Below are 15,915 nucleotides of genomic sequence, written 5' to 3'. Positions count from 1 at the left end.
AGTCCGTACGTAAGCACCTGATGTTTTGTTCTCAGAAATAAATATTCAGTAAAATTTATTTAAAGTTAAATGTAATTAATAACGCCGTGTGCGAGTTCGAGTAAATTGAAGTAAAGTAAATTGAAATTTCCTAGGGACTTTTTGCACTGCTCTGCATATTTACATAAAATATTCATTTATTTATTTATTGCACTTATTTATTATTTTTGGTTAAAAGTTTTCAAATTTATTTATTTATTTATTAAACATCTTATAAAATTTTACACCTAATTTACCTAATTTTTATCTAATTTACCCTACTCGAAATTCTGGTAACTATTAATATTCGCTGCAATACCCACATAATTAACTATTTGCCTCAATTTACCATCAATTTACTCGAACTCGCACACAGCCTGAATGCTTCGGTCTGAATAGCATTTTATCAACACTGGCATTCTCAGAAGAGAAGGCAATTATAAAATTACTGCAATTATCTCGAAAACTTTTGCATGGATTTTATATGAAAACTGTTAAATAAGTTTCTTTTCAAGTTAATTATGAAAATGCGTTTATCAATAAATTAAAAGTAAAATTATTTCAGAAGACTTTATAGATAGTGTTTATTATTGAGCGCAGAGTTTTATTTTGATATAGAAAGTAAACTCTTGCCGTTGATCTCTTACCGATATTAATTAGGCATATTATGAAGAATATTTTTTAAATACCAATGTACTTTCTTTTTATAAATTATTTTGTCTTTCATAGATTCACCAACATTAATTCAACAATAGTGTAAAGAATAATTTAAATGTTTCTTATAAATAATTGCCCTAATTTGAATAGTTCTTAACAAAGTCTATTTTTGTGAGAGGTGATATTTCAATAGGAATTGTGAACTGCACTTGAATACCTCAATGATAATTTATTCTATTATTATTAAATATAATTATTTTCCACGTTTTCAGTGTATGAGAAATCACTATCTGGTATCAGCTGCCATTTATTCTTTGTATATATAAGAACTTCGATCCGGTGCTCATCTGTGGACAGTTTCGAAATATCTAATTAGAATCGATGATAATTTACTGTCTAAACCACATTATAATTGAGTAGTGTGCGGGAAGCTGAAGGAAAGGGCGGCCAAAGGTTACATCAATGGATGGTTGTTGGTTGCCAAAAACAAAATAGTTAAGGACTAAGATATTGAACGAACAGAAACCAGATACATAAACAAATATCGACGGAGACTACTATAGACAAATGCAAATATAGACTATATTCTTAAGACAATCGAAGATATTCTTATTATGAAAAGAGCAAATATTTGAGTTACAGATAACTTTTTGTGTGAGGATGCGTTTCGCTAATAAAAAAAAATTCGCACACGTCCTTAGTTTTGCTAATCAAAATTGCTGCACAAGTCTATGGCACTGCTATCCTTCAAACCATGCTGCGTTTATACGTCCAGGCTTTGGCACACATTCTCACTTCTTTACTAACCCACACAAGTTTTTGTTGGTTAAAAAAATTCGAAAATAATATGTATTTATATTCGAACATGAGAATCTTGCTTAAGTCTACCGGTGGTATCACAATGAACCATTATTGGTTCGCAAGTGAGCTTTGTTGCACAAGATTTAAGTCCAAACCTAACCAGTGTTGAAGTCGTGTAAATTATAAAATGGTTGGTTAGTTTTCGTAATATTTACACATTTTTTGAACTTGAGGTCGGCTTTAAAAAATGTGTGTGCCTGCCAAAAATTGAGTAAAATAATTGCTAATACAGGACTAATTCAGTAATTCACTACCCATATGTTTGATATAACTTTTTTTTTCCGTATCTATATAGTTTTGTGAATAATCAATAAAAATTTCATAATAATCAAAGCGTTTACGATCCGTTATACACCTCCAAGCAACTCTGTCATACTACAATTCTTAAACTTATCGAATTTATTTTATTTTTTTAATTGTTTTCCACTTTAATTTTCAACATTCATCATTCTAAGATCTTCTTCGATATATGAATCTTTTATCTTCTTTTATTACATCTTCTTTGACATTCCAAATCGTAGAATTTTCGTTGAATTTCCAAATCGTAGAATTTTCTTTGAATTTCCAAATCATAGAATTTTCTTTGACGTTCCAAATCGTAGAATTTCCTTTGCTAGTGAACCATCCGTCACACCGAAACCATGTTCCATGTTCATAGTGACTTTTTGAAGCAGGATTGTTATACCTTGAACCAACAGGTAATCTTAATGACTTGAATTTCTTTCAACTTTTCCATTTTTAAACCGAAAGCTGAACTTTCTAATAATTTCGACCGAAATCTAAGTTGCACTTCTTCCTACAATTAAATAATATTGTATATAAGATATTATATATTTGTTGACTTACTCTGTATATTACTCTATTTATAATATAATCTGGTCAACTTTAGTTATATTTCTGGAATATTCACTTCTACTACATAAATCTATTTTACCTATGTCTACCTATTGTACTGTAAATTTCAACCATTATGAACTATGAAAGCATTAATAAAGAAAATAGATTACTATGTTCAGCAATAATTCTAACTGAACAAATATTGCAGTTAGAACTATTATATAAAATATTTTTTGATTGAACACTTCATCTATTGCATGTTTTAAAACAAAAATAATTAGTTATTATTCGTTGAGCCTTTAGTAAACTCGACATAGTTAGATGAGAAATCAACTATTGACTATTCAATTGGAAAATTCTACATACCTAATATCTAGCAGATTTGTTTTTTCTTTTTCAATACTAAATGTAATTTTTGGCAAAATAACTTTTATTGGATAAAAATTAAACTATTGAGATTATAATTACTAATAAATTATAAATAATCTTAATAAAAAATAAATAAGTTTTTTTTACAAAGAAATTCAATTATCCAAGAATATTTATATGTATACCATATACTAATATTAAGCCAACTTTATGAGAGTTCATGATACTCTAAGATTGTATTTATGTTAATTCCAATTACATTTTCAATTGTTTAGTTCTAGAAGAAGCTAATCATTAAATCAGTCCATATTTTAAATCTGTTTTCATGACTGGTATGTAATAATTACCTATTCTATTGATATTCATGCTTCATTTGTCTGAATTCATAAATGGTCTTTGTACAAAGTATGACTTAATAAGTTAAATTAATTATTCAGTAAATAACTTATATTTATAATTTTATATAATTTTTCATTGAAAAAAAATTTATAATGATGATAATAGTAATTAAATTCAATATTAGTATTGAACTCAGTGGGAAGAATTGAAAGTTAAGATGAATAAGTAGACGTTTATGAGATAAATTATTTAAGGTTTTCTTTCTTGAATTAATTTATTTTAAATCTATACTTCAATAGAACACAAACATCCACATACATTTATAATTTAACATATAAGTACTTTAATATGCTGAATATTCATTACACTTTTATATTAACTTAATCAATTACATCTTATAAGAATTATAATGTATATACTCCGTTAAATAGTTAAAATGTCTGATATTAGGTTTGTACTCACGATAATTGCAATTGCATTTCGGAGTCCAAATATATAGTTACACAATTTTAAATATTAAAAAAAATTCTAATAGTATCAATTTAATATGACTTACTATTTAAACCAAACAAAATTCAATTAAAAAGTATATATTTTATATGAGAAATGTATATCATATATATGTAAATATATGTCATATATATAAATATATATCGTATATATAAATATATATCATATATCTAAATATATTATATATAAACATATATATAAATACATTATATATAAACATATATATAAATACATTATATATAAACATATATATAAATACATTATATATAAATATATTATATAGATAAATACATTATTATATATATACATATATACTTATAAGAATATTATATTATGCATATACAAACATGATTTTCTGCATAATAGATCATTATTTAAAAAAAAAATTATTTAAAAAATATACACTTTCTGAATACCGAAACTTAACTTAAGTTAAATTGGCTTCGAATACTTAATAAAATAATAATATAGTCAAAAAAGAAATGCATAGTACTATGCAAAGTAATTCCATATAAGTTATAAAGAAATTGTATTATGCACTAGCAATTATAATCTCAATTTTGATATTCACTTATAATTTATACAGTGCTTTTGATAAGGTTTTTTTAATTTGAATAGAGATGGGGCTTAAGATCATTTTTAGGATAGATGTGTCCAATTGAATTGTAAATTTTACGTAATTATAATAATTTTTACTACTTAAATAAAATTTAAGATTCTATATAATTTCCATTCACACTATCGCCTTAGAACACACCTTTAGTAAAACTTGCTGGGTAATCACTCCTCACGTATTAGATAGTTAAACCGAAGTAAATTATAAATTTTATACCAAACAAGCAGTCCAATGTTGTAGTTTTCATTTAAATCTTCGATTAATGATTAACGATATAAACGCGTAAAAGCTTTTAATGCAACAGAAATTGTTTTAGTACAATCCGCACTAAAAAAAAAAAAAAATAAAATAAAATAAAATAATTTTTAATATAAAAGTGCAAGCAAAATTTTATAGATACTTACGTCAATACCGTGTTGGTGAAATCGTCCAATTGTTCCTGTGTTGCGGTAATGAATCCACCACTATTCTTCTTTGGCAACAAATTGAGTGCATTAATAAGGAACCTTTTCAGTAATTCTTCGCATAAAGTGCCTTTTAATTCGTATAAGACTTCAGCGACTTCCGGTAGCATGTATGCATGAAGATAGAATACGGAAGCATGTAGTAAATTTACAACTAAAGCCTCGCCATTTTGTTCTGCAATATCTTTTACTAATGGGCGACACTCAGCTAATCTAAAATTGGATATGCGCCCCCATTTTAATAGATTACAGAAAAACCTCATAACTGAAGAATTTGCTTCTCGGTGGTCAAGAGTGCATGCTAGTAATGCACACTGGAAAATGGGAGTTACAAGTGCGCTTTGCAGGAACGGTAATGGACAACTGTCGATGAAACGGGAGCATAACCGGAAAAAGTCATCGACTGTATCGGGATTGTTTTTTAAACCATTTTCCACACGAAGCATGCAGAATGTTGGCTCAATAAATGCTTGGAGCATTTCCAATAGTCCTGTTGAATAAAATAAGAAAAAAAAAACAATTAAAAATAAAACTTTTAAATAGCTTTATAAAAAAAAACAAACTAAAATTATTATAAACAGATATTATAATTTAATAATAATAGTAATGGGATAAAATTTAATAACAAACCAAAATAAATAATAAATAAAAATTAGTAATTAATGAAAACTTTTAATAAACAAAAAAAAATAGATAAAAAATATAAAAAAATAAATAAAAAAAATAATATGTAAGAAAATGTAATATATTAAATAAAAAACATATAATATCTATAAAAAACGTTCAATAAGAAATAATAATTAAGGAAAGAATAGAAAAAAACTAATAATGAAATTAATTAGGGAATTATGAATTACGCGTACCTGGTATACATTCCTTGATACGAGCAAATTCGTCCACAAGTACTGAACCCAAGTACAGAAAACAGCTATGATGATGTAAACCATATAAGCTGATCATTTGTTTTACCAAAGGCTCAACTAAGGGAGCTGCTTGCTTGTGAACCATGCGTATACTGTACCTCAATAGACGACAGGCGCGTTCCATAATGCGGACGTCGGATTGGTACTTGTTTAATAAACTTGATATGAGTGGCCACGAATCTGTTATGAGCTGTTTAGTAGGATGCACATCATTGTCGGATATATCTGGATTGGTGTGTCGTATGATAACGCAAGCACGATCAATCCAATAGGTGGGATCGGTACGCTCATTTTTTGCTATGCTCGCTATTGTTGCATTAGGATCCTCTACCATCAGCGCAAGCGGTTGTAGTTGAAATGATACCATTTCCCGTAAAGCTGTCTCCAGCTGCTGACGTGGTAAGCGTGTGAGCACAAGTGCAAAACTTTTCAATAAGCCAATTGCTAATTCGTTGCTCACGTCTATCATGTCCAAATTTTTGGCTATTAGCATAAGTCCATTTATGTGTATTATCATTTTTTGTTTAGAAGCTGTGCAAATCAATGTCAATGCTGTTGTCGCTGCAGAAGCCAGACCGTTCTTCTGTTGCATAGAATAATGGAGGAAATTTAATATTGCTTCTAATGTGTCGGGATGATTCTCTATCCAGTCGCATAATTCGCCCAATAGCATAATTGAGGTGTAACGCACCGCAATATGAGAGTTCTGTGGCATATTCAGAATAGCTTCAATTACTTTTGGCACAGTATCGTTTTCATCACTAAATTAAAAATAAAAAAAAATTTTATTTAAATAATTATTTTAATTTTTATATATAGTATATTGCTTTAAAAATTTGGTCTACATATAGTAGAGTTGAATTGAGAAAAAAAAAATAAAGATACGACTTGCTTTGTTAGACAACAGCTTACCATATACCTAACAATATAAGTATATATAGAATAAACTAATTATAATATCTTGAGATGAGAATTCATATTAAGTTTTAGGACTGACTTATTTAAATTGAATAATTTATTAACTTCGACAGAAGTGTCGGGAAATAAACGTTAAAGTACATCAACTATTTGAGTACATCATCAAGTACATCAAATACGTACAAGTACAATACGTTAATTTTAGATGTAATATAAGCGGCAGTGAATTTAAGTATATAAATTTTAAAGTATGAACTTAAATTACCCACTGCAACAGACTTCACGTCTGTCATGTCAAGGATGTTTCATATAAAGGTACATCGTAAATTCGAGTACATTATTCTATTTCCTTTAGTTTTAGATTAGACTAAGGCAACTGATTGCTTTAGTTACTTGCCGAAAAGTTGTGCGCAAGTTAAAAGAATATTAGAAAAATACTTCCTAACATTGCTAACATTTTATATCCAGTGAAAACTCAGACTTACAGTTGAGCTATCTCTTTTTCAATAATTTGTTTAAAAAAGATTATGTGCTTATCTCTTGCTGCTGATGTAACTTTCTTCACTGTGCCACCATTTTTTAAATTGACTGCTTATTGAGCTTCCACAGCGAATAGTAATTATCCCTTAGACGGGTTGGTAGCCACTTGATGGCGAACACCCGGCCTGCAATCGACCGCATCTATCTCATATAATACTCTGATTAATTTTTATTCTTTCCACATTAGCAGAACTCAGTCAAGTCGTGTTATCATTTTGAAATCAATAAAATCCTTAACTTGTATTTGTGGTTTTGATCTGAAATATGAACTCCTCATTTGATACGTACGTTACTAGGTTCTTCGCCACATTTTGCATAACAAATAAAGCGGATTCTGTTTGCTCCCACGTTGTATCCGGTGCGGTTAGAATGACGAACATTTGCTTAAAGCACGAGCTCGATCCAACAATAAATGCTACATCTTTTATTAGATCGGCTACTTTACGTCGAAAATCCTGAATATAAGAATATTTTTTTTTTATTATTAGAAATATTAATGATGTTATTAAGAAATAATAATGATGATGTGTTAACAGTTAATCAGCAAAAAATAAATTTTTTTTGCAATGTGATTGCATTTTATTTTAAATGAACGGAAGCAGCGCTTCTGACGTATTTATTTTGTTAATATGTTTTTACAAAAAATAGTTAAAACCTTGGCAGTTGTTTTATATTAATTTAATTCCACTCATTTCAGTAAATGGTTAAAACTTTTTTCCAAGATTTTATATGTTTAGTTTAGATGAAACAAATCCATGCACAACTATCTACATATGATTGTCTATAAACTATTCAAGCAAACAATATAAATGCTTCGATGTCTGTTTCTTGGGATTACAAGCATCTTTACGACTTGCTGCACCAATTTTACATTATGTGGGAAGGGTAAAAGACAGCATTGGGTTTCTAATATTCATGCACAATATTGTACGTTGCAGTGTTTATATATGAATAAACAAATACTCAAAAAATATATTGTATATTATATAATTATGAATATATAATTATGACTTCTGTTTTAACTTAATTATTTAAAAGTAAGCAAAAAAAACCAATTGGTTCGTGTTCATGAATGATTTTAAAGATTGAATAATTTTAAGCAAATAAGCAATTAAAATTTAATTAAAAAAAAGTTCTAAAAATAATTAAAAAGGCAAAAATAAAAATGGAAATAATAACAATAATTACTAAAAATTAAATAATAATTAATAAAGTGCGACAATCCACTCTCGCACTCGTCGATTTCGACGACCAAGTGTCGTTCATCACCCCAAAGGGATTTTACAAGCAGATTCTACGGACTACAACAACAACATAAAAAGCAAGCAGAAAATATATTTTAAAAAAATAATACAATTTATAAAAAAAATAGTAATATAATAAATAATACAATTAATAAAAAAAAATATTATAATAAATAATATTACAATTAATAACAAAAAAATAATATAATAAATAAAACAACTTATAATACAAAATATTATAATAACTAATAATATACGATTAATAAAAAAAATTAATATAATAAATAATAATACAATATATAAACTAAAATATATCAAAGGGACAGGAGGAGACTAACATATAAAATACGGATTCTATGTTAATAGAGAGTGCAATGCTTGATTTTTCACCCACGTGCGTGAATTCCAGTCACTGACTGCGAATTCCTAAATAAATAAATAAAAATGAATTAAGAAAATAAATAATTTTTGTATAAAGATGACGTCTACATATATCATAACAAAATATAACAAAATTGACATGATGTTGCATTAAGATAACATAAAATTTCATATAATACTCACTCCAAAGCCCTCATTGTCGTCAATCAAGCCATCGGTATCCGAGTCCATTTGTGCATGCCTGTATAGAGCCGTCAATAAGCGTTCAATATGTGGTTTAAATTTGATAGTGAGTTTATCATTGTTTTGATGAAATAATTCTTCACTTAAGCGATACCAAAAATTGAAAGTTATTTCGCTGACTTCATAGTCATAGTGGCCAACACACATCAATAGTAAATCCAGTCCGCCGATTGTATAATGTGGAATTTCAGTACATGCCACCATTTGGTAGAAGAATGTTTCGGACATTACCGTAAATATGCGACAGTAGTTCATAGTTTTGTCAACTTCTTCTTTAGCAACACTCGTGTGGTATGACGATTCTAGAGAACAAATTCCATTGTAAATTTTCGCCGATACGAGTACATCCAGGCTATTTGTTTCACACGCTGCTTCTATGCAACCTAGAAAACTGCACAGGCAATCTGTAGATGTGTCATGGAGTTTTCTCATTGTGTCTGGTTGTGATAATATACAGAAAACCTGTTGTGTTAATGGACTCTCAATAAAAATGTGGGGCGCAATTGCATGTATGGCAATCCACGAGTTATAACAGTGTATCAGACAGTTCTGTATCAACTCGTCTGATTTATCTGTCGTATGTAAACAACTGCACAAGTATTCTAATAGCTTTGGAGTGCTCGCCATTAACTGTTTGTGCACCTCTTGCCTTCTGTTCGCACCCAAACGCAAATATCGAGAATCGATTTCTTCAGGTATGTGCGCAAGTATTTCCAGCAACGGCCATGTGGAATGATGTGCTAGCATTTGTATTAAATCTGTTACAGGATTTTCCCACTCACTCATTAACAGCGCTAAGTCTGCCACTGCTAAACTAAGTTGCGTTACTATTACTTGATCCGTTTCAGGTGTTATTTGACTTACATGCGTTATCAACGAATCCCTCAAGGATTCATGTGAGTTTGGTGGCAATTCTATAAATGAGTTTTGTATTTTGTTTCGCATTGTTTGCGCTGCAAAGTAACATGAGTGCAAGTCTCGTTTTTGCTGCAACAATTCATTCGAAACACTCCAAGAATATATCTAAAAGTATTAAAAACCAAACAGGAAAAAAATTATTTCAGACAATATGCTACACTTAGTTTTATATTTCTATGTACCGATTTCTGAAATTCCTCCAACCATTTGTTGGCTCTTTCTCTTTCCACTGCGTCCGAATTGTGGAATAATGCACAGATCCCTCGGAAAACATTTTCAGCTGTGGGCGGCGGATCCATACTATGTCAGAATGTCTGCGCTTAGTATTGTGTAATATAAAAAAAACTTATGAGCAGTTGTTGCTTTTAGCGGCTGACTATTTTTAAACGATTTTTTTTATAATTTGCAAATCCGCGACGGTTCTGTTAGAAGCTTTTCACTTGTTAAACGTATCTTTTATATTTTTCATTACTTTGCCATTTGCTATCCGAGATATTAATTATTACTTATTACTCACAACTGCAACACCTTCGTTTCTTTTTAAACTAAAGCCCATGCAAGTTGAGCCGCACTCTTCCACTTAACAAATAATTTTAAATGTTTTCTTTTCTTATATCCGCAGTTGTCAAACGCAAATGTACACATAATGTGCCTCTGCATTACTTACGCTCGCCGAGTACATAGAGCTGAAGCATGATTCCGTGCGGTGCCTGACAGCTAAATCACGAAGTGTTGCCAGCTTGTATGTTTTGTAATGCAGTGAGAAAACAACATTTGGGATGCCATATGTAGAAGTATAAACTATATTGAATTTCCTAGCGATTTGTTGCACTGCACCTGTTTAAATATTTATTTAATTATTTATTGCCTTTATTTATATTTTTGGTTAAAAGTTTACAAATTTATTTATTAAACATCTTATAAAATTTTTACAATGGTAACATCTAATTCACCTAATTTTTATCTAATTTACCCTACTTGAAATTTATTACTATTTATTACTTTACTCGAACTCGCACATGGCATTAAATTATATTAACAGTTTAGTTCTATTAAAAATATGTATTTACTTATGGTAAATAGTAAGAGGTATAAACAAATAAATTGGTATAATTTTTGTCCAATTACTTTAATGAGGTTACATATTAATATTAATTTTTAAATTTTGGTATATAAACATATGCATGTATTTAAACATTTATTTTAGATTATGTATTGAATGCTTACATTAATTATGCAACTCTAACGTTTTATTTTTTTAGGTATGCATTTCAAAAAATATGAGATATAACAGGTTTATAAGAGTGCGTTTACACTATCTAAATCAACTCTATAAATATGCTGCAATAAATTATAGTTTTTTATAATGGTGAGTGAAAATCTAATATATATGTAATCTAATGTATAATGAAAATAATATCATATATCCTTTCTGAGAGGAACGCAAGAAGTACTGCAACGCTATTAAGTAAAAATATAATATATTAAATGATTCTACTTTTGTTGAACATTATGTTTTAATAAAAAAACACGATTTTGTTTTTACATATAATAGGTCTGTTCCACGAGCGTCTCGTAGTAACTTCGAGTAACACTGTTTATACACAAGTGCGTTCCACCACCAGCAAATTTTCAAGTAAATGAGAGCATCTGAGAGAGCGTAACGTCTCTGTCGAATTTTGAAAATGTTGCACAAACTTTACTCGTACATTTTAATTTAAGAAAAATTTGTGTGATGTGTGAATCAGCTGTTTTGGTTTGAATTTAAATTTTTGTATTGTTCCATTAAAACCTATGCAAAATCTATTGAAATCTATGCGTAATTTGGCACTTTATTTATGGTACGCTCTCAGTTTGTACTTTACTTGTGTTTTACTACGAGTAACTTGTATAACACACCTATTATTGTTTCAATTTTAAACTTAATTACAACTGCGGAATGCTTTATTTGCATATCAGAACAGTATGACTGAAAATTATTGTATGTTAAGCAGAGAATTATAAGTAATCAACATTTAATCCTGATTTGTATTTTACTTGAAAAGATTTATCAAGTAAAAGTCAAGCAAGTCAAAATGAAAATTCACTCTCACAAACTCTCTTTCGTTACTAGTTTTTTAACGGGAACGCAGATTAATAAAATTTAAGTGACTTTTTACTTGAATCCTACTACAAGAACGTATGAGAGCATAGAAATTGAAGACATATGTAATAATGGAAAGGTGGTAACTAATTATTCTTCTTAAATACAATACTACACATAAAAAATGTATTACCAAAGGCTTCAAAAAGTGTTTTGAGTTTTACTAAATAAAAGGTCGAACAGATGCACGGTAAACAATCTTTTGCTATGTAGATGAACACCTCAGGTATGATTAACTGCGAATGTTCGTTCGTTCACAAGCGTTGTCTTTGGTGTGAATGCACCTTATCTTTCTACCTGTTTATATCAAAAAAAGGTAAAAGGTGGACTTTACTAACTGCTTTAAATGGTTTATTTTTCATATATGAAATAGGTATTGTACTGGTTGTTTTAATTGTCTATTGAAAAAAATATTTAATTGGAAAAAACTAAATCTTCAAGGCGAGGTAATACAAACGGAGGAGTTCGTTATATAAAAGTATGAATACAATAAGGATTCTTAATATCCGTGAAAGCGTTGGTTAAAAAAGTGTTAATAACATTGCAAGGCATTACATAAAATATATAAAAAGTATTTTTAAAACTAAAGTATATTACACTGTCCGTCTGTCCGTCCTTAAAATATATTGGGCGTCAATATCGTAACGATTCTCTTTTCTTTAGTCACAACTCTTTTAGGTTTTCATCCGTACTGGTTGAAGTCAATGATAACTGAAAATTTAATTGTTCTCTGTTTTATTATCCGAACTTAGTAAAAATCTGTATACAAAAATGATATGTATAATTATATATAATTTTTATAGGGTTTTTGGCATTGTGTCCGTTTAAGACATACAAGAGAACGAAAAACATATTTCTTAGCTGACATGGGACTCCCAGATAACCTCAAAGAACATATTATATACAATTTGATATATTGTTATCATACTGCTGTGTCCAATCTGATAAGTCTTTCGTATTATATGGGAACATATAGATTATAGCATAGTGGCTCTGAAATTACAAGTTCATCCTTTGCAGTAGATGTGACTATTTATCTAATTCCGCTTGATCTTACAGTTACGCTAATGGTTGTGAACTCTGCTCTTAGGCCTAAAGTTTCTTATGATTACAACCATAAGAGCCATCCTTAAACTTTTCAGCTGTTTTCATATTAAAATGAAAAACACAACCACAGCAGTTTGTGATAAATAACAAAATCTTATATAAAACTGGGGCTAGAAGCGAGTGTAATCCGTCCATAATAATATGTGTGGTAATAAAATCGAGAACTCTTCATATGCTAGCTTGCCATAACTGCTTTCCAGCTACCAGCTATATGTTCAGGAACAAGAATTAGAAATATTATATTTAGTGTATTCGCAAGATTTTAAACGGGTTTATTGCTTCATAAGATTAACATTATATGTTGGACGCGCTTGATAAGATTAATATGCTCCACTTTAAAAAATAATTGTTTAAATAATGTGAGAACTTTTAGTTTTAGTTATTTGCTACGGGAGAACGTTGAATTAATGTGGGAATCTGAAAGTTTTAAAAAAAATAAAATACCAGTCATTAAAGCTTAACTCATGAAAGATTCATCCGGTATATCTTAAGTCCAGTGATAATGTATTTAAAATGTTATTAAATGTGGCATCTTTCAGCTAAAAGATCATCTTCAAAAAAGCAAGTCTAAATGTGATTTACGTATGTGTTAGGAAATAACAAAATAGATGTATAGCACTGTACTTTATCATTCCGGCAGCTACAGTTAAAACTAATAATCAATGTCCTACCACGATTTCTGACTGACAGTAATCCATCATCATACTCATTATATCATATATCTTCCACAAATGTCTATGTAAAATTAAATCTTCACCTGTCTGACTAATGTGTGTAATATCCCTGTAGTCAGAAATACAAAGAAGTAAAATACTGTGTTGGAATATTGGTTAGAAGAGATATGTTGCAATAAAAAACGGTAGTACTTGTAATTTGCGCTGAACTCAAATAGTTTAAAGAATCTCTATTATTTGACACTGTAGATATTTAAAAGAAACGTCTAATAAAGGGGTTTTGCTAGAAGACACTGCAGTGGCTTGAAAGCTATTATATTTTGATGTGTCCAGTTTCTTAGAGAAAACTCCACTACGGAATTCCGTTAGCAATTTCAAAGTCTACAAGGTGGTTTGATAAATACCCGACCTAAGTAATAGAAACGCATTTTTGTTTGGAAAATTATATTTTATGCTTCAATATAGTCCCTTTTTAGCTCGATACATTGAGTCCAACGATCTTTTAACATTTGGATAAGTTTTAAATAAAATGACTTATCAAGTCCTTCAAAATTTACTTCAATTTCACATTCCAATTCATCATTTCATGCAAATCTCTTTCTCTAGAGCCTTCTTTTTAAGTTTGGAAGCAGACATAGTCAGTGGGTGTCAAATCTGGAGAATACAGTGGGTGAGAAAGCAATACGTACCGTAATTCATTTAATTTTGCCATGGTTTTAATTGACATGTGAGCAGGCGCGTTATGCTGCAAAAACAAAAGTTTTTTATTCAACAAATGTGATCGTTTTATCTTGGTTTCCTTATTCGATCGATCCAAAAATGTAGTAATCCAATAGTAGTCTGTTGTTTTTGTTGTTCTTTTTTCCAAATAGCCAATGAAAATTATTCCAATTAAATCTCAAAATACAAATGCCAAAACCTTTCCAATAGATTATGGAGTTCGTGGTCGTTTGGGAGCACTACTCCCGGGCTCTACCCATAAACACTTTTTGTCAACACAGATTGGCTGTCGTAAAGTTTGTATGTATGTATATATTTTTTTATTCAGTTATAGGTCACTTTTAATAAATAATTCAACGTTTGTTTAATATTTTTTAATATACTCTATATTTACACTCTCCTTGGGAGTCATCATCAGGATCACGATGATGATCCTCTTTATTGTATTGTCTATATTGCAATGTTAATAAAGTAAAATTAAGAAATAAAAATTAAGAAGGGAATGTGATTTGATTATTTTATTGGAAATTAAAAAACAAGTTTGGTTTTTATAATATATGTATATATTATTTATTTATTTATTTATTAATTAATATCTGTTTTTGTTGCTGTTCAAATGATTACATCTCCTTATTAATATCACCGATTCGACTAATTAACTTTAACATAATTAAAATATTATATCAAACAAAATCATTTATATAAGCACTTCTTACATTAAAGTATATATATATATGAATATATACATATATGTATATATACATAAACAAACTATTTACTTCAAAACATTGTGTACAAAATTGATAGAATTAAAGAAAATAATTTTTTTATTATTTTTAATATTATTAAATAATATTGTATAATATAATAAAACATTATAATATAATAAATATTTGACTAAGTTAATCTCTTTCTTTTATACATACATACGTGTGAAGGTATTTTTATTTTGTTCATTAGTTTTTTTACTATAATTTTTTTAGACAATAATTTATTCTGTTTTTATTTATGGTTTCAATTTCGTCATATATACTTTACATTTCTTTAATCGTTTCTTTATGGTTTGATTTTGATAATAAATTGTTTAATTATAGTTACTTCTTGATTGTTTTTGTTTAAACAATTCTTTGTTAAATTTAAACTTTATTATTTCGTGACCAAAAATAAATAAACATTTTTTTAAATCAAAAATATCTTCTTTTTTGTAAATACTCATCTATTACTTCTTCTAGCTCTATTACTTTTAACGCCCTCTCCGATCTCCGATCACCGATCAACGAGTGAAGAAGGGTGCTTTACTTTGTATATTCATTCTTCTGATCGAAAGAGAAGAAAAAAAATTAAAATGTTATTAATAAGATCTATTTTTTTGTTTTTTATATATTCTCTCTTTCTTCCATTTTTTGCTACAGTCATAATCAGAACAGACCATT

At 28.8% G+C, this 15,915-nt stretch overlaps 1 protein-coding gene across 2 annotated transcripts; it reads right to left on the bottom strand.

Annotated features, from left to right (window-relative positions):
• Positions 1 to 4,019: 4,019 nt before the first annotated feature.
• On the bottom strand, positions 4,020 to 10,526 carry LOC119687952 (transportin-3). Of its 2 annotated transcripts, none has more exons than XM_038102515.1 (6): positions 10,021 to 10,526; positions 8,861 to 9,943; positions 7,341 to 7,507; positions 5,535 to 6,355; positions 4,612 to 5,161; positions 4,020 to 4,534 (listed from the first exon to the last, which is right to left on the bottom strand). In XM_038102515.1, exons 1-6 carry the CDS (start codon positions 10,135 to 10,137, stop codon positions 4,474 to 4,476), a joined length of 2,799 nt encoding a protein of 932 aa, XP_037958443.1. In that variant the 5' UTR covers positions 10,138 to 10,526; the 3' UTR covers positions 4,020 to 4,473. The 2 variants fall into 2 exon arrangements, with proteins under 2 accessions (XP_037958443.1, XP_037958444.1); XM_038102516.1 differs by lacking the exon at positions 10,021 to 10,526 and having other exon boundaries at positions 8,861 to 9,734; positions 9,785 to 9,853.
• Positions 10,527 to 15,915: the final 5,389 nt, after the last annotated feature.

This window comes from Teleopsis dalmanni, chromosome X (assembly GCF_002237135.1).
Source record: "Teleopsis dalmanni isolate 2A chromosome X, ASM223713v2, whole genome shotgun sequence".
Lineage (NCBI taxonomy): Eukaryota > Metazoa > Arthropoda > Insecta > Diptera > Diopsidae > Teleopsis > Teleopsis dalmanni.
This window is presented reverse-complemented; position numbering and strand designations above follow the sequence as displayed.

What these genes read in the sequence shown, in the direction of transcription:
- LOC119687952 (XM_038102515.1), bottom strand. Translation starts at nt 10,137, where the DNA reads ATGGATCCGCCGCCCACAGCTGAAAATGTTTTCCGAGGGATCTGTGCA. An exon ending in TGGAGGAATTTCAGAAATCG is followed by an intron (nt 9,944 to 10,020) that starts GTACATAGAAAT and finishes TAATACTTTTAG; the next exon opens with ATATATTCTTGGAGTGTTTC. An exon ending in ACGACAATGAGGGCTTTGGA is followed by an intron (nt 7,508 to 8,860) that starts GTGAGTATTATA and finishes TCTTATATTCAG; the next exon opens with GATTTTCGACGTAAAGTAGC.